At 37.8% G+C, this 19,443-nt stretch overlaps 6 protein-coding genes across 7 annotated transcripts; 3 read left to right on the top strand and 3 right to left on the bottom strand.

The window, feature by feature from the left end:
- Positions 1-92: 92 nt before the first annotated feature.
- LOC9310134 (GPN-loop GTPase 2) lies at positions 93-2,719 on the bottom strand. 2 transcript variants are annotated; one of them, XM_002871953.2, is made up of 11 exons: positions 2,610-2,719; positions 2,117-2,256; positions 1,752-1,796; positions 1,597-1,676; positions 1,435-1,509; positions 1,242-1,345; positions 982-1,138; positions 804-891; positions 644-716; positions 439-569; positions 93-327 (listed from the first exon to the last, which is right to left on the bottom strand). In XM_002871953.2, the coding sequence occupies exons 2-11, from the start codon at positions 2,206-2,208 to the stop codon at positions 276-278; spliced, it is 897 nt and encodes a 298-aa protein (XP_002871999.2). In that variant the 5' UTR covers positions 2,209-2,256; positions 2,610-2,719; the 3' UTR covers positions 93-275. The 2 variants fall into 2 exon arrangements, with proteins under 2 accessions (XP_002871999.2, XP_020877990.1); XM_021022331.1 differs by lacking the exon at positions 2,610-2,719 and adding an exon at positions 2,365-2,562.
- A 210-nt stretch (positions 2,720-2,929) lies between these two features.
- LOC9310133 (vesicle-associated membrane protein 714) lies at positions 2,930-4,563 on the top strand. Its single transcript, XM_002874020.2, has 4 exons — positions 2,930-3,373; positions 3,460-3,650; positions 3,841-4,004; positions 4,125-4,563. Exons 1-4 carry the CDS (start codon positions 3,154-3,156, stop codon positions 4,213-4,215), a joined length of 666 nt encoding a protein of 221 aa, XP_002874066.1. The 5' UTR covers positions 2,930-3,153; the 3' UTR covers positions 4,216-4,563.
- Positions 4,564-4,761: 198 nt separating this feature from the next.
- LOC110227609 lies at positions 4,762-7,218 on the bottom strand. Its single transcript, XM_021022330.1, has one exon. The coding sequence runs from the start codon at positions 6,824-6,826 to the stop codon at positions 4,835-4,837; it is 1,992 nt and encodes a 663-aa protein (XP_020877989.1). The 5' UTR covers positions 6,827-7,218; the 3' UTR covers positions 4,762-4,834.
- A 1,624-nt stretch (positions 7,219-8,842) lies between these two features.
- Positions 8,843-12,151, top strand: LOC9308068 (mitochondrial fission protein ELM1). The gene is made up of 10 exons (XM_002874019.2): positions 8,843-9,283; positions 9,700-9,941; positions 10,140-10,236; positions 10,422-10,571; positions 10,669-10,795; positions 10,927-11,039; positions 11,126-11,189; positions 11,285-11,378; positions 11,459-11,567; positions 11,702-12,151. Exons 1-10 carry the CDS (start codon positions 9,098-9,100, stop codon positions 11,801-11,803), a joined length of 1,284 nt encoding a protein of 427 aa, XP_002874065.1. The 5' UTR covers positions 8,843-9,097; the 3' UTR covers positions 11,804-12,151.
- A 1,169-nt stretch (positions 12,152-13,320) lies between these two features.
- LOC9310132 lies at positions 13,321-15,729 on the bottom strand. The gene is made up of 9 exons (XM_021021657.1): positions 15,526-15,729; positions 15,254-15,423; positions 14,848-14,973; positions 14,670-14,726; positions 14,423-14,503; positions 14,279-14,313; positions 14,112-14,201; positions 13,865-14,024; positions 13,321-13,716 (listed from the first exon to the last, which is right to left on the bottom strand). Exons 1-9 carry the CDS (start codon positions 15,674-15,676, stop codon positions 13,612-13,614), a joined length of 975 nt encoding a protein of 324 aa, XP_020877316.1. The 5' UTR covers positions 15,677-15,729; the 3' UTR covers positions 13,321-13,611.
- Positions 15,730-15,894: 165 nt separating this feature from the next.
- LOC9310131 (ruvB-like protein 1) lies at positions 15,895-19,394 on the top strand. The gene is made up of 12 exons (XM_002874018.2): positions 15,895-16,182; positions 16,795-16,983; positions 17,095-17,226; positions 17,320-17,469; positions 17,651-17,806; positions 18,007-18,141; positions 18,227-18,292; positions 18,380-18,486; positions 18,581-18,680; positions 18,757-18,848; positions 18,930-18,999; positions 19,086-19,394. Exons 1-12 carry the CDS (start codon positions 16,093-16,095, stop codon positions 19,173-19,175), a joined length of 1,377 nt encoding a protein of 458 aa, XP_002874064.1. The 5' UTR covers positions 15,895-16,092; the 3' UTR covers positions 19,176-19,394.
- The last annotated feature ends 49 nt before the right edge of the window (positions 19,395-19,443 follow it).

Here is a 19,443-nt window from a genome sequence, read left to right as displayed (position 1 = left end):
GTCATGGGCACGTGTGATCAGAAACTCAAAAGTCTAAGACTTGAAATTAAGACGAAATAATCAAAAACTAAGAGGAAAAAAGTAAGACAAAGTTTGGCAAAAAAGTTAGCATAATTACCAAACCAGCAAGTTGTGTCAAAATCAATGTTGTTTAGACATAAACCGAACCCAAAAATGCAAAAAAGGTTCATACACACCGTTACATGGTTTGGTTCAGAGATATTTTAAACCAGCTCTCTTCTTTGAAAGTTTCATCAAGCTCTGTCTCGATTTTCTCAGTCTTGTGTTTCCTCGTCTTCCATGTACTTCTCTTGGACAGCCGCAACTGTGAAGACTATCGTTAAAGAAACAACTCTTTTGTTGTAGACGTAAAACTAAAACTCAAGAGCTATTGAGAGAGGCAATGGTTAAGAAATCATAATTCTAAAAAAAGGATATCTGTTATAATCCCAATCAGTTTGACCAATCGCAATCTTGCTGTATTCAACCACACTTGCATCAATGCCAGAAAATATGTATCCATTGCTCTTGTCAATGAGCTTTACTAGATCCCCAACACTTTCTTTGTCCTGAAAACAAAAAGAAAATTGCGAAAAGATGCTTGCACAGAGAGAAAGAGAGAGAGCCAGAGGAGATCGCAAACCTGAATATCCAAGGTAGTAAAATTAACAAGACTGTAATCTTCAATAACACTACATAGCTCTTTTGTTAGTTTTCTGCAATGAGAAACGTCGGGCTCATGAGATATTGAGAATGCTTCTAAGCGGACAATTATTGATCATTCAATGTTGTTTATATCAAACCTGTACTTAGCAGCGCGAGGATCTTGACTAAGATGGTGCTCCAAGTATGACAAGTCTTGAACATCGGTATAGAAATCTAAATTGAAAGCTACATGCACAGAGATGCTAGTTAGTGAGTCTATAGTTACTTTTGAAAAACCGATGTTATGAGAACAAACCATAGATAGATTATAGATACCTAGCTTTCCGTAGCTTCCAATCAGATCGATTTTAGACAAGACATTGACATGTGGGAGTTCCATGTGAAGCATTGTGGATAAGGAGAGAAGCAACGCGCTTACATAGTTCCCGGGATCACAACATAGATGGGAATCAATTAGTTGCACAGCAGTTAACTGCAGAACAAACCAACAAACAAAAAAAGAAATTCATCAGATATGTAGACTCCTAAGTAACGTTCATTTAGCAAGTTGGTAATAAGTAAAGAAAAGCACATACTCTAAGGTTCAATGATTTTATCAGCTTCGTGAGAACATTCTTGGTACTGTCATGAATGAAGAACAATTCCACTTGGCCAGGAAAATCAAAGAGAATGTAATGATCTGCAGATAATTCAAAACTTTACTTTCACGAAGAGACATTACGACAAAAAAAAAAAAAAAAGAGGAAGAAGGGACTTATTGTTGCTAACCCTTCAGAAGAGGCTTTAGTTTAGATTCCAGCCAGTCAATGTTTTTCTCCAAGTACTCCATACAATATACAAGACCTGTTTCATTAGAAATTTTGTTGTTAATTTGACCAAAGATAAAAATAAAAAGTACGAAGAAAAGGAAAATCAAGATGCAAAATTCACCTCCATTAGGACCAAGCGAGTGTTCCGGCATAACATCTTCTAACTTAATCAATTCTTCTATATTCACAGCACACTCATAACTAAAATCAATGTCAAGAAACAATATACACCTGAAATTTTTAACCATTTTGTATATATTGGCTTAAAAAGGATACGGTAATGCATCATTTGCAGGATCCAGATTAACAATAGCAACCTTCCTGCAAATAAAAAGAAAAGTAACTCAACGTTAAGAGAATATACTTACAGAGAAGTTCTCACGAATCTGCAAATCTCTCGAGCAAAAAAAAGACAAGGCAACAACATTAAACAATCAAGTAACCATGACTCATCTCACAAGTCAGGCAATTCAAATTTCTGGAATTTAAGAGACTATTTATTAACTAAAGTTTGCAACTTTACAAAGCTAGGGACAGCGAAAAAATCAATACAAACAGAATTACAGATACAAAAGTAAGCAAGCTTCTTTCTTTGATCCAAAAAGAGAAAAATTTGAGAAAAAAAAGAAAGAAGATGAAACCTGCCCATTAGAGAGAGGAACTGAGACATGCCATTGCAGTAAGTGGTCTTGCCTGATCCAGGAGGACCTATTACTACTTGTCCAAACACCATGTTTCTGAATAAAGAAGATTGACCCCAATCTGAGACAGGGTCAAACACCTGTTGTATAATATCAGAACCAATCAGACAATAGACAGAAAAACACAGCAATTTCAAAGCACAATCAAAGTAACATAACATGAATATTCAATATAGAAACATCAAAACCCTTCTAAACAAGAGTTCTAAATACTGAGCTCGTAGCAGGTAGCACAATAGAAATCGTACATGTCATTTGTTCGTCGGAGACAGAAAACCAACACAATCCGCCATTATCATTAACCAAATTCCTAAACCTCGTTTATAATTCAACAAACACTTCACTGGAGAAAGAGAAGCAGAGAAACAATTTGCTTCTAGAGCATAATCATTATCTCAACTGGGGACAAAGAAGAAAATAGATAGAAGCTCGCCTGTGTAATTCTCCGGAGATAGAAACAGCGAAAAGTCTGTTTACCGGAGCAAGAGAATCGCCTCAGTCGCCGGAGTCTCGATTCGAGGCGAAGTAGCTCTCGTCGACAGTGGAGACTCGTGATCGGTATATTTAAACTTAGGGATTTAATTTTAATTCGGTTTATTCGGGGTAATACTCGAACCGAACCGGATAATCGAAGTTAAAAAGAAGGAACCGATCGGGTTATTGATGTATCCGAACCCAAACCGTATGCCGGGTCGGTTTGTTTTCTGATAATTTACAAAGGTCCAAGGCCTAATAAATTGGTTAAATGTAAACCGCTGCTTCAGGGTTTAAAATGTAAGAAAACAATATTTAGGTGACAATTAAAAACGTAACAATAAACAAGGGGTTTTATTCGAAACGTTTGCACCTAACCTTATAACTTCGCATTTTATAGACTCTGGCTCTGATCGCAGCAAAGTCGACGTTGAACTTTCTCGCCGCCGGAGCGCGTGATCCACACTCTCTGACATCGAACCACTCCGATTGAAGATTCTCCGATGGCGATTGTATATGCGGTAGTGGCGAGAGGTACGGTGGTATTAGCTGAATTCAGCGCCGTTACGGGAAACACAGGCGCCGTGGTGCGACGGATCCTTGAGAAGCTTTCACCGGAAATCGCCGATGAAAGACTTTGTTTCTCACAAGACCGTTACATCTTCCATATTCTTAGATCTGATGGTCTTACCTTTCTCTGTATGGCCAATGATACCTTTGGAAGTAAGAATTTTTTCCCCCTTAGATTCCGAATTTTTGGTTCTCTTTGTGTAACTTATGTTTTGATGTGTTGGTGATTGGATTGCTAGGGAGGATTCCATTTTCATATTTGGAAGATATTCATATGAGGTTTATGAAAAACTATGGAAAAGTGGCGCATCATGCTCCAGCTTATGCAATGAATGATGAATTCTCAAGGGTTTTGCATCAGCAGATGGAGTTCTTCTCTAGTAATCCTAGTGTTGATACTCTCAATCGTGTTAGAGGAGAAGTCAGTGAGGTAAATTGTTTCTTCGTATGATCTCTAGATTGAAAAGGTAGTATCTTTTTAGTTATTACAGGCTTCTTTAAATCTGTCTTGTGTGAAAGTTTTTTGGTTTGTTTCAATGTTCATGAGCTCCTAAATACCGTTATCTGATATCTCTGTGGAAGAAGTTTGTTATCTCATTGTTGTGTTATTGTGTTTACAGATTCGATCGGTCATGGTAGAGAACATTGAGAAAATAATGGAGAGAGGTGATAGGATTGAGCTTCTTGTTGATAAAACAGCAACGATGCAAGATAGCGCGTTTCACTTCAGGAAACAATCTAAGCGTCTCCGCCGAGCTCTTTGGATGAAAAATGCTAAGCTCCTGTAAGGATCTCTGTCACTTCTAGATTCTCTTAATTTCTTTTGTTTGCTAATTACGAGATATACCCATCTACATTCTAGGTGTTTCAACTCGCCTTTGCTTTTTTTGTTTGTGTTCGGCAGGGTACTGTTGACATGCTTGATAGTTCTTGTGCTGTACATAATAATCGCATCTTTCTGCGGAGGAATCACTTTACCGTCATGCAGATCTTAAATTCTGGCAGCCTTATCTAAGGTAACCTGAAACACACCACTGTTATTGTAAATCAACTCTGTCGCATCCTTTCGACTCTTAAGTCTTGGTTTTGTCATGAAAATGACAGTGAGTTTGAGGTTACATGTCACGGTCCTCCTTGCTTATGTAACTCTTGTAAATGTCAAAATGATACAGAGGTTCATTGAACACTTGCCTTGTCTTGTAGATTTAGTCACTTGAGTGAGTTTGTTCTCTGTATTTCAAAAACTTTATCTGCTGTGTCTTTATAATTTTTGCATTTGCAATGTACATCACATATTCGTTATTTCTGTTGTTAAAATGACTTGAGTTTTCATCTTGGTTTAATAACATTTCTGATTCACAAATATCTGTTCCCATCATCCCTGTCTATGTTTTCATTAACTAAACCATATTAGTTGGTACTACCTTTTTAGCAAGTTTGGCATAACTTGTTACGACTTTATAGATGTCATTGATTCAGTTTAATCCTACCTGTACGGATGAACACAGTATGAATATAACCAGAATGCTTAGCACTTGTAGTTGGAAATAAACTCTTACATCCAAAAAATTACGAGAAACAATAGAATGAAATAAACAGCTATATAGTTGTTCTTTAGCTGTATTGATAGCCGGGCACTACACATTTATCGGAACAAATGTATCCAGTGTATGGATCACAAAGCTTTAGAATGATTGGAGCTCTGCATCTGGAGTGACATTTTGCACAGAAGGGGCGAGAACTATGGTTGTTAGGAACCACTTCAACTTTAACTTTATTGTAGGTGATGATGCGTCCTGGCATGAGACGTGAAAAATCTCCAAGTACACAATCAATATGTGCAGTAACCACGCATTCAGAGCAAGTGTAGAACCACTTACTTGGATCTGTTTCCGCCTCACAAATATCACACCAATATTTTCCGGTTGCATTTTCGCCATAGCATAGGGAAAGAGGATGATCGTCGCAGCTGTGCTTTACTACTTTTGGTAAATCAGTACAGCGTAAATCCAGATCAAAGTCACAAGTATCACAGGAAAGCAGATAACCATCTATCTCTTTAATACATGCATCACAACAGTGATCTTCCTTATTTTCGTAATATAGAGGATGTTTGTGACCATCATGAATGACCGGTTCAGAACGCGAACCACAACGTACATCTAGAACCCACCAATCCGAAATGTACCTGAAACCAGTAGACTTTGTTCTACAAGCCTTGCAGCGAAAGACATCGTAGAATCTAAAATCTTTGCTATGGAATGTTCTTGGTGGTCTTGACCATAGTGTGAATGGTTTCGTGTGGAATACATGTCGTTTCTTTTTTGGATGATTAGCGCATTTCTCATGGAGAATGAAACGACAGTCCTCACAGTTGTAGATCGGATTGGAATAGATAGGAAGGACGCATGCTTCACAACGTGAGCCTTCGTCACGATCGATATTGTCCTTATTGAGTCTTAGATTATGCTCTTCATGACTGAAATGCTTGATCAAGTTATCACCCACCACTTTGAACGGCGCAATATCTTCGTTATCCTCAGGTGTCCCTTCGAGTTCTATCCCATCCCATACGTCGTTTCTTGTTGCACATAGTGAATGAGCGGCATAGCTGGGACAACGAGAGCAGGAATAAGCCCCGTGGTATTGACTTATATCTTTGCGACAAATACCGCATTTCGAATACCCAACACCGAGATGATGAGTGAGGGATATGCGATGATCGTGACGGTTGATGTTAATGACACGTGGTAAGTCAATACAAGTTCGATGGACAACAAACCCGCATTGAATACACATGTAAGGACTTCGATCACCTTGCATCCCACATGCATTACATTCAAATGAGATGAGTCTTGATAAGAGGACAAGTCGATGCTCGTGCGTCTTATGATGCTCGATAGCAAGGGGTGGTGGATCTTTTGTACAAAATCGGCATATGCTGAAGTTGCATATCGAGCAGCGATAAAGCACCTTGTCTGGTCGTTCTCCACATAAAAGACATGTCTTTTCGGCATCACTTGTTAGTGATTCGTATCCAAGTAACTCGAGAGAATGTTGAGGATGAGAAGGATGATTCACCTCCTGGGAAAAATTGACACACTCGACATGAAAGTGGACTTCACATTCAATACATGCATAAGAACATCCACCATTATATCCCTTGCAAATTCCACATTTGCGCCGGCCCGGCTTTGCAGGTTCTTTCAAGAAGACAACTGGATGATGATGAGACTTTGGATGTTCAATAGCAAGCGGCAATGGATTTATCCCACAGGTGAGATCCACGGTGAAGTCGCATTTTGATGAACAACGATAGCCAAAAGCGAAAAAGGTCTTGCCACATATATTACACTTACATGGTTTTCGTAGAGAATTGTGGAGTTTGAGAGGATGTTGAGGATGAGAAGGATGGTTTGTAATCTCTGGTGGAGCCTCGGCGCACTCTTTGTGGAAGATCAAACCAGTAGAGGTAGGCTCGTTGCAACGGTAGCCGCCGTAGATCGGACCTTTTACATTGCAGCCTTTACAAGAATCATTAACAAAACGAGTCGAAATGGTCAAAGGATATTTGTAAATTGGTAGTATTTTGGTTGATGGATCCATTTTGTGGTTTTGAGATTTTGTGATGATTCAAATGAGGTTTGTTTTCTCGAGATCTCAAGATGGTACTCCATAAATATAACAAAAACACGTCATGTGTGTACACCTTAATTTTGCTGTGGATCTGCTATGATTCATGTGCAATCAATTCCTCAGTCCTTTCTGAATTAGTAAATTATAGTATTACTTAAAAATGTTTCACGAGATTAGTATCTTACTACATCTTCTTCGAATTCACCTAAAATATTATTAATATGTTGTTGATAAAATTTCATATTCCTAATAAGTGAATACGACAGGCACATTAAACTAAGTTATCACCTTCAGCTACCCCTACTATAATACTTTAAAAATACTCCAGCAAATTCATTTCTTAAATTCAAACGTCTAACGTGTTAGCAGCTAAGATATTTATTAATATTGTGGGTCATTTCTACAATTTCATATTCCTAGCATGACTCTAGCATTTTCTTATACTACGATAGATAATAAATCATTATTAGTCTCTTCGGGGACATCCGATAAAAAAATAAATCATTATTAAGGAATGATAAAGTTTAAACTAGACAAGTCATAAATGTGTTCACAAAACACAAAACCCGTATTAATAACTGCACAAAAAATTGTGAAGTTTAGAACCAAATATCTTGATAAAATTTTTAAGGAATACGTGATTACGGGAATCGAACACGGTGCTTAAAGGAGAGAAAATGTACCGTTTGTAAAGGTTCTTAAGATATGGATGGAACGAAGCAACAGATTACAAAACAATGGTTCCTCCACTCCACAAACAATCTTTAATGATTGATTTGGAACGCGGTTCACGCCAGAAAGAACAGCAAAAACTATGGAGGTCTAGTGCAAACTTGGCTCACTATTGAATAGCTTAACTCCTCTTTTGGTAGGTTCGTTCTTGTTATTATCTTTTTTTTGGGGAGGAATAACTTCTTTGATTAAGCTTTTTTTTTGTATTTGATTACATATCCTCCTATTTCTGATTCCTTAATAAAATTCATATCAGAAAAAGCTTACCGAGAGAATAAGAAAAAGAATGATCTTTTACCAAAAAAAAAGAAAAAGAATGATCAAAGAAGCTTGCTTCGGAGGAGTGTGAATATGAGGGCGAGACAAAACGAGGCACAAGAAGAAAAACAATAATGGTTGGGCTTTTTCAGATAAGGTTTCTACATATTGGGCCTAAGAAGAGGCTCATAAGTCATAAGGTAAATAACTAGCTATATTAGAGGTGACAATTAGAAAACCAACAATTATGTGAATGTGAGTAATATATTGTTTCCAAAATAGTTTTGTTGTTTTAATTTTTGGATGACTCTCTAGTTTAATCGGTGAGATTTTAATTTATCGCATAGCATCATATAACAAAACAAAATTCCGAAACCTAATATTGTAATATCAAAATTCTAAATCATACACTTTATTTCGTAAATTAGATATTTACACTAAAAAATAATATCTTAGGGAACAAAATTAATATTCATTTCGCAAATTAAACGCTTACATAAAAAGTAACATGTTACCAAAAAAATTTACTCTCCCCATAACAATTAAATTAAGAACTAAATGGTCCAAAAAAAATTATTCACATCAAATCATTGTTATTTACTTAATTTAGTAATTTTCATATACTTCTTTGCCATCTACTCTAAATACTCAAAAACACATATACATTATAAATTTTAAAAGAATTAATTTCGGATTTTGCTCTCTTTCATAGTAGCATTTGTGGATTTTGCCATTTTTTGAATAGTTTGTGGATTTTGCCTTTTTTCAGGCTCCAAAAATATGATTTAACATGCGTTTCACTCGTTATGTTTGGTTTTAGTCGGTTCCATTTGTTCTTAGGGTTTAGTATTTGGTATAAATTACGTATTTTTGTAAAAAAAATCAAAAAATACATATATTTTTAAATGTTAAAAAAGGCAAAATCCGTAAACTATTAAAAAAATAGCATTTTCGTAAGTTTTTCCAAAAAAAATGGTATTTTAGACAATAATCCCATTTTTAAAATAATATGTTTTTGTTTTGTTTTATTGATTAACAAAAAAATTAGTTTTAAGAGTTTGATTTGTGGCTTTGTTTTGCCAAATTTTGTTGCGTAAAGACACGCTCTTGAAGGAGAAAAGGAAAACAATCTCTCTTCCGCAACATTGTCAAAGCACGACCTCTCTCGCTCGCTCTCGAAATCAATTCCCCAATCTCGTTGTAGTTTCTCTAGGGTTTTTGATCGGAATCGAAATCGAAATCGAAACCGGCATGAGGCCAATCCTGTTGCCGGATCCACCCAGTTTATCTACCGGCGTACCTGATATTTTCGAACAAGGCGGTGCTCAGAACGTCGTCAGACGCGCCGTCGTCATCGGAAACGGTTTCCCTGGCTCCGAGAATCAGTGTATCGGTCTCGTTCGTGCGCTCGGCTTAGCCAATAATCACCTACTCTACGTGAGTTTGATCTAGCCTCTAGTCGTTTTTTCATTTCTTCGACTATTACCATTGATACTATACTCGGTATTTCCATTATCTTCATTAGTTTTTGCTGGGCGCATGATTTAGTAGTGAGATTGATGATTGCTTTTGAATCAAGAATTTCCTTAGAGAGAAATAGTGCCAGTTTGGTACTCCACCATGTAAGAGCTTGCTAGGTCTTGATAGTAGCATTAGTCCTAGGTGCAATTACTGAATTTCGTTTATAAGGAACAGTGGTAGTGGAGTCTTTAATGCTTCTTATAGATCAGGTTGGATGCATATAAGACTGTTTTTTCTGTGTCTGGCTTCTCTAGTTTCTTGATCAACAATTGTAAATTTACATTTAACATGATTTTTGGTTCGCTGAGATTATCTGTTTTTCTTGATACAAGCGAGTGACCAGGCCTAAAGGAGGGATAAATGAGTGGCTGCACTGGCTCCCAGTTGGTTTTCACAAGAAGTTAGACTTTATCCTCAGGCATATATACCTCTACTCCAGATTGATGCTCGGATCCAAACAAAGTAAATACATCTCATCTGTACCCTCAGAGAATGGTGGTAATGTAGGTTTGGCGTCTATTCTAGAGGCTGATGTGAAGAGCATTGTGAATATGGCCCGTCAGACCTATGAAAAGTATGTAATCTTTCTGAAATTTCTTTGTGGTGCTTGTTCATTTAGACATTTTTACGTTTTTATGAGTTGCAAGCAGTACTCAAGCGAATTTGAAGCCTGAGTGTATGCCTTCACATCCTCTCTCACGAATTTCTGTTTGTCCATGGATTGGGAATCGTGTTGCACATATGGCTAAGCGATTTTATTTCCTTTTCACAGGGATGGCCCGTTGGTCGTGATTGCATGTGGAAGAGATACAATTTCTATTGCTAGCTCGATAAGGCGTTTGGCTTCAGAAAACGTCTTCGTTGTTCAGGTCTGTTATAAGATTTAACCTGTTTGTTATGTTACTTATTAAGGCACAGTAGACTTAGTTCTGAAATACAATTCGAGATAAAAAGTTATTTGTATCTTTGGAAGAATTTTGTTGCTGAATCCTGTGATTTTCTAGAGAAAGAAAATGGAATTCTAAAATAGTGCTATTTGGTCTTCATTTTGTAGATAAAACATCCTAGATCACATTTAAATAGGTTTGATATGGTGATCACGCCTCGTCACGACTACTATCCTCTAACACTCGAAGCGCAAGAGCAGGTTCCTAGATTTATGCGAAGTTGGATAACTCCACGTGAACCTCCTCAGGATCATGTAGTAAGTATCAAGTACCATGCTTTTTGCTCAATGCTCTTCTCCACTTATTGTGGAGATTTCATTTGTAATTACCATGAATGGACACGCCTATTTTCAGGTCTTGACTACTGGAGCTCTACACCAGATCGATTATGCCTCACTCCGTAAAGCAGCTAGTGCCTGGCATGATGAATTTGCTGCTCTTCCAAAGCCGTTAGTTGTGGTTAACATCGGCTGGCCTAGAAGTAGGTTTTGTTTACTCTTTTAAGTTACTAGAAGGCGTTATTCTGTTTCCAGCATATAACACATGACTATATCCTCTGAATACCGAAGCTTTTACCTTATTGCCATGGTATCATTTTGTCTTTCTGAACAGGTAACTGTCGGTATGGAGCAGACCTAGCAAAGCAGCTAACAGACTCCCTTCTTAATGTCCTTGCTACCTGTGGAAGTGTCAGAATTGCTCTTTCCTACAAAACCCCTGCAAAGGTCTCTTGACACGGTTTTCTTTTTCTACCTAGAGTTATAACTGATGTTCTTCTTGAGTTTCACCTGGTACTTTACTATGCAAGCAGGTTTCAAGAGTAATCTTCAAAGAACTTGGAGATAACCCCAAAGTTTACATATGGAATGGCCAAGGTACCTACAATCAACAGCAAATTTTGCTTCAGCTTTGTGAACAAGTACAAGGCGACCACGAATGTTTCTAATGTGTTTTTAAAATGCTAATTCAGAACCAGATCCTTACATGGGACATCTAGCTTGGGGTGATGCCTTTGTGGTAACAGCAGATTCTGTCAGTCTGATAAGCGAAGCTTGTAGCACTGGGTATATAATATGCTGAGATAAAACCTTTCTTTTTTTCCAGCAACTTAAAGTATAACCTTAGTATTCATTGTCTGCTGCAGGAAACCAGTGTATGTTGTTGGAGCCGATCACTGTAAATGGAAGATTGCAGAATTCCAAAAATCTTTGAGGGAGCGAGGAGTCGTCCGCTCATTTACAGGTTTCGAAGATGTAAGTATCTTTTCCCCATTTTTTGTCCGTGTCAATGGATCCTGTAAAAAATTAGAGAGGTCTCTTGTGGGAGTTCTGTTACATCCTCCATGTATGTATTCATTTGGTTTGGTTCTAATGATTTTTTTTTACAGATGTCGGAAAGTTGGAGTTATCCGCCATTGAATGACACAGCAGAGGCAGCTACGAGAATACGGCGTGAATTAGCTGCACGTGGATGGAGTTTACGGTCTTGAATACTATACTCTTCTTTGCTGTAACATTTATTTGCGGAATCACATTTTGTCCAAAGCTGGAGAAACAGAAAGCCTAAAGAGAATCGGATGTTGTGCAGAAAGAAAGAAAAGTTGAAGATACCATTAAAAAGGGTCATTTTGCTCTAGTTTGCCCTAATTTTTTGCTGATAATGTTTTACCAGTAGGCCAAATACTCTTAAAAAATCACTGTTTCTTAATCGGAGTGGCCTTTGGGAGATAAAAGAAAGTGGAAAGTTTTTTTTTTTTGTTTTTTTAACGTTTGTATTGTTGTTCTGTCGACGAGATTTGACCGTTTGATATTTCACGCACGTGACCTCTTTTGTTAAATTTTCCCCAAGGTTTTGTAAATGGTACTATAGTTGTTTACCATGAGAAAATTAAAAGACCAAATGTGAAAAAATTTTAGAGATGCAGCAGTAAAATGAATATCAGGGAACTAATTTGCATAAAGAGGAGACCAAAGAAGAAGACATTCTGGGTTACTACTTTTCTAACGGAAACAATAATACAAAGTTTATGCATGACTTGATGAGTTGACTATAAACTATTGGATTTTGCATCTTTCATTAATATATTATCAAAGTATTTTCGCTTTTGATTATAGGGACAGGGCCGAATAATTTTTTTTTTTAATCTTTTTTTTTGATAACCCAGTATCCAGACCACACAGTGATCTGACTAGCCCACTAGGCCTAAGCCTGCGTCACAGGGATTTTTAAGCCTCCACTTAAGGGCCCCCTGATAAACTGGTGGTCTGGGGCGCCTGAGCAAGTCCGCAGGTAAATTCCCAGGTGGCCACAGGAGTGAGAGAGCGAAACTGCGTCTGGGGAGGATCGATCCCTGGCCTAGACCAACAAGTCGATCCTTCCAACCAAACGAGAACCACTCGCCCACCACCATGTGGTTTTTTTTTTTTTTTTTTTTTTTTTTTTAATCTTCAAATAAACGATTTAAAATTAGGGTTTTTTGAGCTAATCCAATGAAAAAGTGAAAGGTAGTATTGTTGTAATGGGGAGGAACTAGGGTTTTTAGCAGCCCCCCAGTAATATATATATATATATATATATATATATATATATATATATATATATTGTGAGTTTAAGAAAGAAGAGTTGGAGACGCCTTCATCATCTCCATAAGATGGCAAAGAAGGACACCAACAAAAGAGTGACCCAGAGAGTTGTGCCAAATCCACAAGACATCCGATAGAATGTCTCCGGTAGTCACATATTTCTGTACAAGCTACGATCCTTTTAAGGTAGATCCAAAGTTAACGAGAAACTGATCGTCGCATATTTTTTTATCTACCTTACACGGATCGGAGTTCGTAGCTTGTAGAGAAATATGTCCGAACTCTACTTTTTTCACGTCGTCCATAGGTTGGTCGTCTTTGTCTCCAATGGCTTGTTTTAGAGTAGGATTCTAAAACTCACTATTTATATTACTGGGGCTGGTAAAAACCATAGTTCCTCCCCATTCACACTCGCACAAATATTAATGAAAGAAGCAAAATCCAATATAGTAAACTCATCAAGGCATGCAGATAAACATTGTATTAATGTTTTCGTTAGAAAAGTAGTAAACCCAGAATGTTTTTAAAAATAGAAGAGGTTGCTTTGCTTTTGAGAAAAGCCAAATAACGCCGTTTTGATCTATAACTCACTATATCCTCGGTCTTAGCGGATGAGTCTAGCTTCTGTTCCTCTCTCAAAACATGTACCGAACAATTCACAATTCTGCGATTCCCTGGTCTGTTTCCGGAGGTCTCTCGCTTGTGAACTTTGTAGTTAGTAGTCGTCTGGGAAGATGAACTGAAGATCTTGGTTGTCTCTGTACACTTGAACCAGAGCTGCGGCTTTGTATACAAACAAACCAACCATGGCTGGAACTATCTGCAACGCACAACCATTGTCGAGAATAAGAAGGTTCAAACTTTACAACAAGTTGTGAAAAGATAGCTATAATCGGAGAAACAAAATTACAACTTTGTGGAAACATGAATAAACAAAGCTGAAACCTATAGCAAATTGGAATAGCTACCTGAAAGTCGAACAAGTCGTTCTGGAAATACTTGTGAGAGAGTATCCACAAACCATAAATTGCAGCCGGGATCACCAGGCGTGGAGAAGAGAGAGCCAGACCGCTGCCCCTGATGGTCCTCTCTACGAAGTCCTCAAGGTCTTCACTTCTGATCCCGATTCTGAGTTCGGACAATACAAAAGCAATGTGAGAGTATGGGAAGTGAGAACAAAACGTGACCAGACTATAAAGTTGTCAAGGTCTTTACTTTTTAGACTTTTTTTCCAGGAAGATACCAGGAACAGCTTCACGTGAAAGCCCATCAGCGTATCCGTATAAAAGCTGAAGGTACAAGCAACTGCACTGGAATCAGGTTTGGTTAGGAATGCATGAGTGCTCGTCAAGCATGTTGGAGAACTTATATAGACAACTAACCTGAAAAGAACCCCAACTGCATAACTGACTGCAGCCTGTCAGATCACACAATATTTCTTTAAGACACATTTTCGTATGACTAATCTAATGAGGGAGTATAGAGAAGCCATGGTATAAAGTTGTTAGAGCTTTGACAGAGGTTACCTGAGCTGATAAAGCTAGTAAGCAATATCCGCTGCACCCAGTTCCAATTACAATCGACAGGTACATCAGTTCACGCTTCAGCTACAAAATTAAGGACACAAACACAGCAATTTTAAACTTCATTCTACACAAATTAACCACTAACATCACATACTGAACACCCATTTTCCACAATTGAGTGTTTTGATGAATCTTAAAGATTTGGCTGCAGATTAATTAAGAAACATACTGAAAGTAATAATCATACAGCTTCATATTTCAGCAAGTTAAATTTCTTCATTCTCTCCCTGTCATCCCGTAATGCCTGCAATCGAACCCAAAGGGTTATCGAGGAAGTCGGAAAAACGCAGCAGAATATTGCAATGAGAAGAAGGGTGTGTGAAATAAAGAGAGAGAACTAGAAAATTTAGCAATAGATGACTCACCTTAGCTAGAGCTTTCTTATTTGTGGGGGCGGAATCACTCTCCCAACCAATCCATTCTTGTGTCGGTTTAAGTTTCAAGAAACCACTTTCATCATCATCATCATCTACGCCAGCTATCAAGCTCTCCTGCATATAGAACATAAATACATTGATAAAGGACCTATACCAACCAAAGTAACAGTTCCAAATAGAAGATTGTTGCCATGAATGCTATAAATTTGTGAGATTTCAGAAATGCACAAACCAATACTAGATTTCATAAAAATGTAGTGACTCACGTAACAATTGCAACAGGATCATATAACTATTCCTCGATACATAGTAAGCAATTTCAATTGTCAAAAGCAAACTTAGAACTAAAAAAAACTAGCAACAATTACTAATGAACAAGTGAAAGAAACTTTACCTGAGTCTCAAGTCCAACAGTTGAAGAGGAAGCTCCATTGGAATTAAGATCAATAGATTCGAGAATGTCCTTTAACCAGAGCCTATCAGAAACTTTAGAAATGAAATCTCCATTTTCTTCTCTGTCTTTCAAGAACATTTGCAACACATCCTCCTCCACTAGCTCACTCACTAAACAACAAAACACCAAAAGACATGAACTTTTCCACAGAGAGCGAACATTTGAGAAGGAAGTTTCATTGTAGAGAGAGAGAGATATATATATATTGTAACCAGAGCGAGAAGCGGCGTTAATGGCGGAGAAGCGAGGGGAATTCCTGTTCGACGGTCTCCGAAGATGATACGGTAGAGAAATTCTTACATTCGTCGGAGGAATGGTTCCGCCGGAAAACCAAGAAGCGGCGGGAATCGAGAGACTCTCCATGTAGCGAGAGACTGCGACAACGAAGAAGCACCAAAAAAAAAGCTTATCCTATTCTTACCAAAACGAAGACCCTTTTATTATTCCTATATTTTAATTTCACCCCTTAATTTACATTTATGACTATTGAGTCCTAATTGTTTCGCCGCTTCAATTTTCCTTTTCTCCAATTGTTTTTCGTTTTCTTTCCATTTTATACTTTAAGAAGTTGTGGGGTGATTTTGTAAATAATAGAGAATATAAGGCCCATTGTTGCAACAAAGTTTTTAACATATAAACCTTGTTAGGAAGAGGTTTTTGTCAATTTGGAGTTAGAGGGAGGCGTTGCCAACTCTAGAGAGCTCAACTATTTCCGCCGCCGTCCTCGTCGTCGGAGAATATAACTAAAGGCCTAAATATCACAGTAATTGTAGACGGAGATGGAGAAAGTAAAGATTGAAGAAATTCAGTCCACCGCTAAAAAACAGCGGATTGCTACTCACACCCATATCAAAGGTCTTGGCCTTGAGGTGCTCCTTCTCCTCTCTCTCCCTCTCCGTCTCCGTATATAGCTCTATTTGACTTTAGTAGATTCCCAGTAGTTTGCTCGAGTCTAGGGTTTAGTTAAGGTTTAAAGTTCTATGCTTTTTAGGGTTTTATAGCTAGTTGCTTCGTTTGGTACGCTTAGAGACTCGTTTCTCTGTTCTAGCACAACCAAACCCTAGTTTGCATTTTTAAAGTTTCTGACTTTCTTGGGGATAATGCATCTAGATGTATTGCAGTATGCTCGTATTGCTCAAAGTTCTTCAAGGTTTTGGGTTTAATGTAAAGTCTTAGGATTTTTAAGAGGTTAAAGCTAATTGCTTCGTTTGGTATGCTCCTAGACCTTTTTTGGTTGTAGCACAATTATACCCTGGTTTTGATTTGCAAAGATTCAATTGAATGTATCTATTATGAACTATTGTTCCTAACGATGCTTGAAGACCCATACTTTGCCTTGCTCTTCCACTTTGGCACTGCACTGTGATTTTATTTAGCTATCTAATGTTCTTTTACTGACTGTAGTTTCTTAAGCATGTGTGTGATCTCTTTCTATATCCAGTACATCATTTCTGTTGCTAATGTTGCGTCTCCTTTTCTAGCCAACCGGTATTCCTATAAAATTGGCGGCTGGATTTGTTGGTCAACTTGAGGCTAGAGAGGCAGCTGGTCTTGTAGTGGACATGATTAAGCAGAAGAAAATGGCGGGTAAGGCTCTTTTACTTGCTGGACCTCCTGGAACCGGGAAAACAGCATTGGCCCTTGGAATTTCCCAAGAGTTGGGAAGTAAGGTAATCTCAGATGTCTTCATGTTGCGTCTTCTTTATTCCATGTTTCCTCATTGTATGAAGCATTCTATTTTACTATTAGCTTATGTTATATGGATTGTTTCTTCCTCGCAGGTTCCATTCTGTCCAATGGTTGGATCTGAGGTTTACTCATCAGAGGTTAAGAAAACAGAGGTTCTCATGGAGAATTTTAGACGTGCCATTGGTCTACGTATCAAGGAAACCAAAGAAGTCTATGAAGGGGAGGTGTGTTGCTATTTGCGGTTTCTTTTACTGTGAATTCTTATGCAGTAGTATCTCTCGCTGTTTGATTTTTGACATGTTTTCCTTGAGTTCTAGGTCACCGAGCTGTCACCAGAAGAAACTGAAAGCCTCACTGGAGGCTATGGTAAAAGCATCAGCCATGTTGTCATTACACTCAAGACAGTCAAAGGAACTAAACATCTGAAGTTGGATCCCACTATATACGATGCCTTGATTAAGGAAAAGGTCAGTTCTTTGAGTTCTTGGCATGTGATGCTATGCTTTGGATGTGGTACTTTTTTCCTAAGTTTTTGCCTTTCAGTTTTTTCCAAAACCTGCTATTCTTTTCACCTGTTTGGTGTATGAAGTTACTGATTACTTTGTCATTCTGATTGGTTTCTTGTTATAATTATTGTTTGCCTCTCAGGTAGCTGTAGGAGATGTTATCTATATCGAAGCAAACAGTGGAGCTGTCAAACGGGTAGGTAGAAGTGATGCTTTTGCCACTGAATTCGATCTGGAAGCAGAAGAATATGTTCCACTTCCCAAAGGAGAGGTTCACAAAAAGAAAGAGATAGTACAGGTTTACCTTCTATGGCCTCTGCTTATCCCAACAACTCTTCTGTGTAGCAGTAATTATTATCTGTTGTGGATTAGTTTGTATATGTCTTTTGACCTTAGTTCCTATTTTTATTATGACTACTTATTACTCAACTAGACTGTATACTTTTGACTTGAACATTTCTTTTATTTTATCTCTAAAATTTCCTTCACTGTGGAAAGGATGTCACACTCCAAGATCTGGATGCAGCAAATGCTCGACCTCAAGGTGGCCAGGATATACTTTCTTTGATGGGACAAATGATGAAACCCCGGAAGACTGAGATCACTGATAAGCTTCGGCAAGAAATTAACAAGGTGATTTTCACTAGTACATGGGTGATTTTCGAAGACATCTTACTTTCTCTTTTGCAATGTCTAATATTTGTATATGGTATTGTAGGTTGTGAACCGATATATAGATGAAGGTGTGGCGGAGCTTGTTCCTGGAGTTCTATTTATCGATGAGGTATTTTCTTATTTTCATTCCACCATATTGTTCTTGCTCAGGACTCTGGAGCAGTAAGAATAACTTTGTTAAGTTACAAAACCTCAGGTTCATATGCTTGATATGGAGTGCTTTTCATACTTGAACCGTGCTCTTGAGAGCTCATTATCTCCCATAGTGATATTTGCAACAAATAGAGGTGTTTGCAACGTAAGGTGAGGAGAAGCACTAGACCTTGATAGGCATTTTTTTCTTTGGAAATCTTGTGAGTTTCTGTTAACTTCGTAGTGTGATTTACTTTATTTGCAGAGGGACTGATATGCCCAGCCCCCATGGAGTCCCTATTGACCTATTGGATCGATTGGTCATCATCCGGACTCAAATCTATAATCCCTCTGAAATGATACAGGTTACTCAATTGTCATTTAGTTTTTGGATTTCAATTACCACTAACAACATTCTAATAGATTTGTTATTTGTCCCAGATTATAGCCATTCGTGCGCAAGTTGAAGAATTAACCGTGGATGAAGAATGCTTGGTTCTACTTGGGGACATTGGGCAAAGAACTTCACTAAGGTACTGTCATCATTGCTTTTCTAAGCAAGATTTTTGTTCTCTAATCTAATACTAAAACCTTTTCTGTGCTTTCACTTTCAGGCACGCTGTGCAGCTTCTGTCTCCTGCCAGCATTGTGGCGAAAATGAATGGACGTGACAATATTTGCAAGGTACTTTGGTTGTGAATCTTAGAACAATCAAAAGCAATGTAATGTGTGAATGTTATGTTATTAATCCTTCATCTTAAATTTGACAGGCTGATATCGAGGAAGTAACATCACTCTACTTGGATGCCAAATCTTCAGCAAAGCTTTTGCATGAGCAACAAGAAAAATACATCTCATAAGAACACTAGTCGCACATTTTATCGAAACATCTCATAATTTTTCTGCGATTACTTTTCTTCAACTATTTTGTATTGTCGGGACTTGGAGATTGGAGAATGGCTAGTCTATTGAGATACAATTTGTTTCTCTGAATTCGGTTGATAATATTTTGTTTGTAGTGCTGAGTAATGAAAACTGAAATATGGTTTCATGTATTTTAAATTTCATCTGAGCCAATACTTGGTTTGGTCTTGCGATTCAGTGTTTTTGGTTTTAGTATTGAGTTAT

This window comes from Arabidopsis lyrata, assembly GCF_000004255.2.
Source record: "Arabidopsis lyrata subsp. lyrata unplaced genomic scaffold ARALYscaffold_6, whole genome shotgun sequence".
NCBI lineage: Eukaryota > Viridiplantae > Streptophyta > Magnoliopsida > Brassicales > Brassicaceae > Arabidopsis > Arabidopsis lyrata.
The sequence above is the reverse complement of the archived record's forward strand: the minus strand, read 5'-3'. Positions and strand labels throughout refer to the sequence as shown.

What these genes read in the sequence shown, in the direction of transcription:
- LOC9310134 (XM_002871953.2), bottom strand. Translation starts at nt 2,208, where the DNA reads ATGGTGTTTGGACAAGTAGTAATAGGTCCTCCTGGATCAGGCAAGACC. An exon ending in CCTGCAAATGATGCATTACC is followed by an intron (nt 1,677 to 1,751) that starts GTATCCTTTTTA and finishes CATTGATTTTAG; the next exon opens with TTATGAGTGTGCTGTGAATA. An exon ending in ACTGATTGGGATTATAACAG is followed by an intron (nt 328 to 438) that starts ATATCCTTTTTT and finishes GATAGTCTTCAC; the next exon opens with AGTTGCGGCTGTCCAAGAGA.
- LOC9310133 (XM_002874020.2), top strand. Translation starts at nt 3,154, where the DNA reads ATGGCGATTGTATATGCGGTAGTGGCGAGAGGTACGGTGGTATTAGCT. An exon ending in TTAGAGGAGAAGTCAGTGAG is followed by an intron (nt 3,651 to 3,840) that starts GTAAATTGTTTC and finishes TTGTGTTTACAG; the next exon opens with ATTCGATCGGTCATGGTAGA. An exon ending in ATGAAAAATGCTAAGCTCCT is followed by an intron (nt 4,005 to 4,124) that starts GTAAGGATCTCT and finishes TGTGTTCGGCAG; the next exon opens with GGTACTGTTGACATGCTTGA.
- LOC110227609 (XM_021022330.1), bottom strand. Translation starts at nt 6,826, where the DNA reads ATGGATCCATCAACCAAAATACTACCAATTTACAAATATCCTTTGACC.
- LOC9308068 (XM_002874019.2), top strand. Translation starts at nt 9,098, where the DNA reads ATGAGGCCAATCCTGTTGCCGGATCCACCCAGTTTATCTACCGGCGTA. An exon ending in AAAACGTCTTCGTTGTTCAG is followed by an intron (nt 10,237 to 10,421) that starts GTCTGTTATAAG and finishes TTCATTTTGTAG; the next exon opens with ATAAAACATCCTAGATCACA. An exon ending in AGCGAAGCTTGTAGCACTGG is followed by an intron (nt 11,379 to 11,458) that starts GTATATAATATG and finishes TGTCTGCTGCAG; the next exon opens with GAAACCAGTGTATGTTGTTG.
- LOC9310132 (XM_021021657.1), bottom strand. Translation starts at nt 15,676, where the DNA reads ATGGAGAGTCTCTCGATTCCCGCCGCTTCTTGGTTTTCCGGCGGAACC. An exon ending in CTGTTGGACTTGAGACTCAG is followed by an intron (nt 14,974 to 15,253) that starts GTAAAGTTTCTT and finishes TTCTATATGCAG; the next exon opens with GAGAGCTTGATAGCTGGCGT. An exon ending in GCAGTTGGGGTTCTTTTCAG is followed by an intron (nt 14,202 to 14,278) that starts GTTAGTTGTCTA and finishes ATTCCAGTGCAG; the next exon opens with TTGCTTGTACCTTCAGCTTT.
- LOC9310131 (XM_002874018.2), top strand. Translation starts at nt 16,093, where the DNA reads ATGGAGAAAGTAAAGATTGAAGAAATTCAGTCCACCGCTAAAAAACAG. An exon ending in ATGCCTTGATTAAGGAAAAG is followed by an intron (nt 17,470 to 17,650) that starts GTCAGTTCTTTG and finishes TTTGCCTCTCAG; the next exon opens with GTAGCTGTAGGAGATGTTAT. An exon ending in GACGTGACAATATTTGCAAG is followed by an intron (nt 19,000 to 19,085) that starts GTACTTTGGTTG and finishes TAAATTTGACAG; the next exon opens with GCTGATATCGAGGAAGTAAC.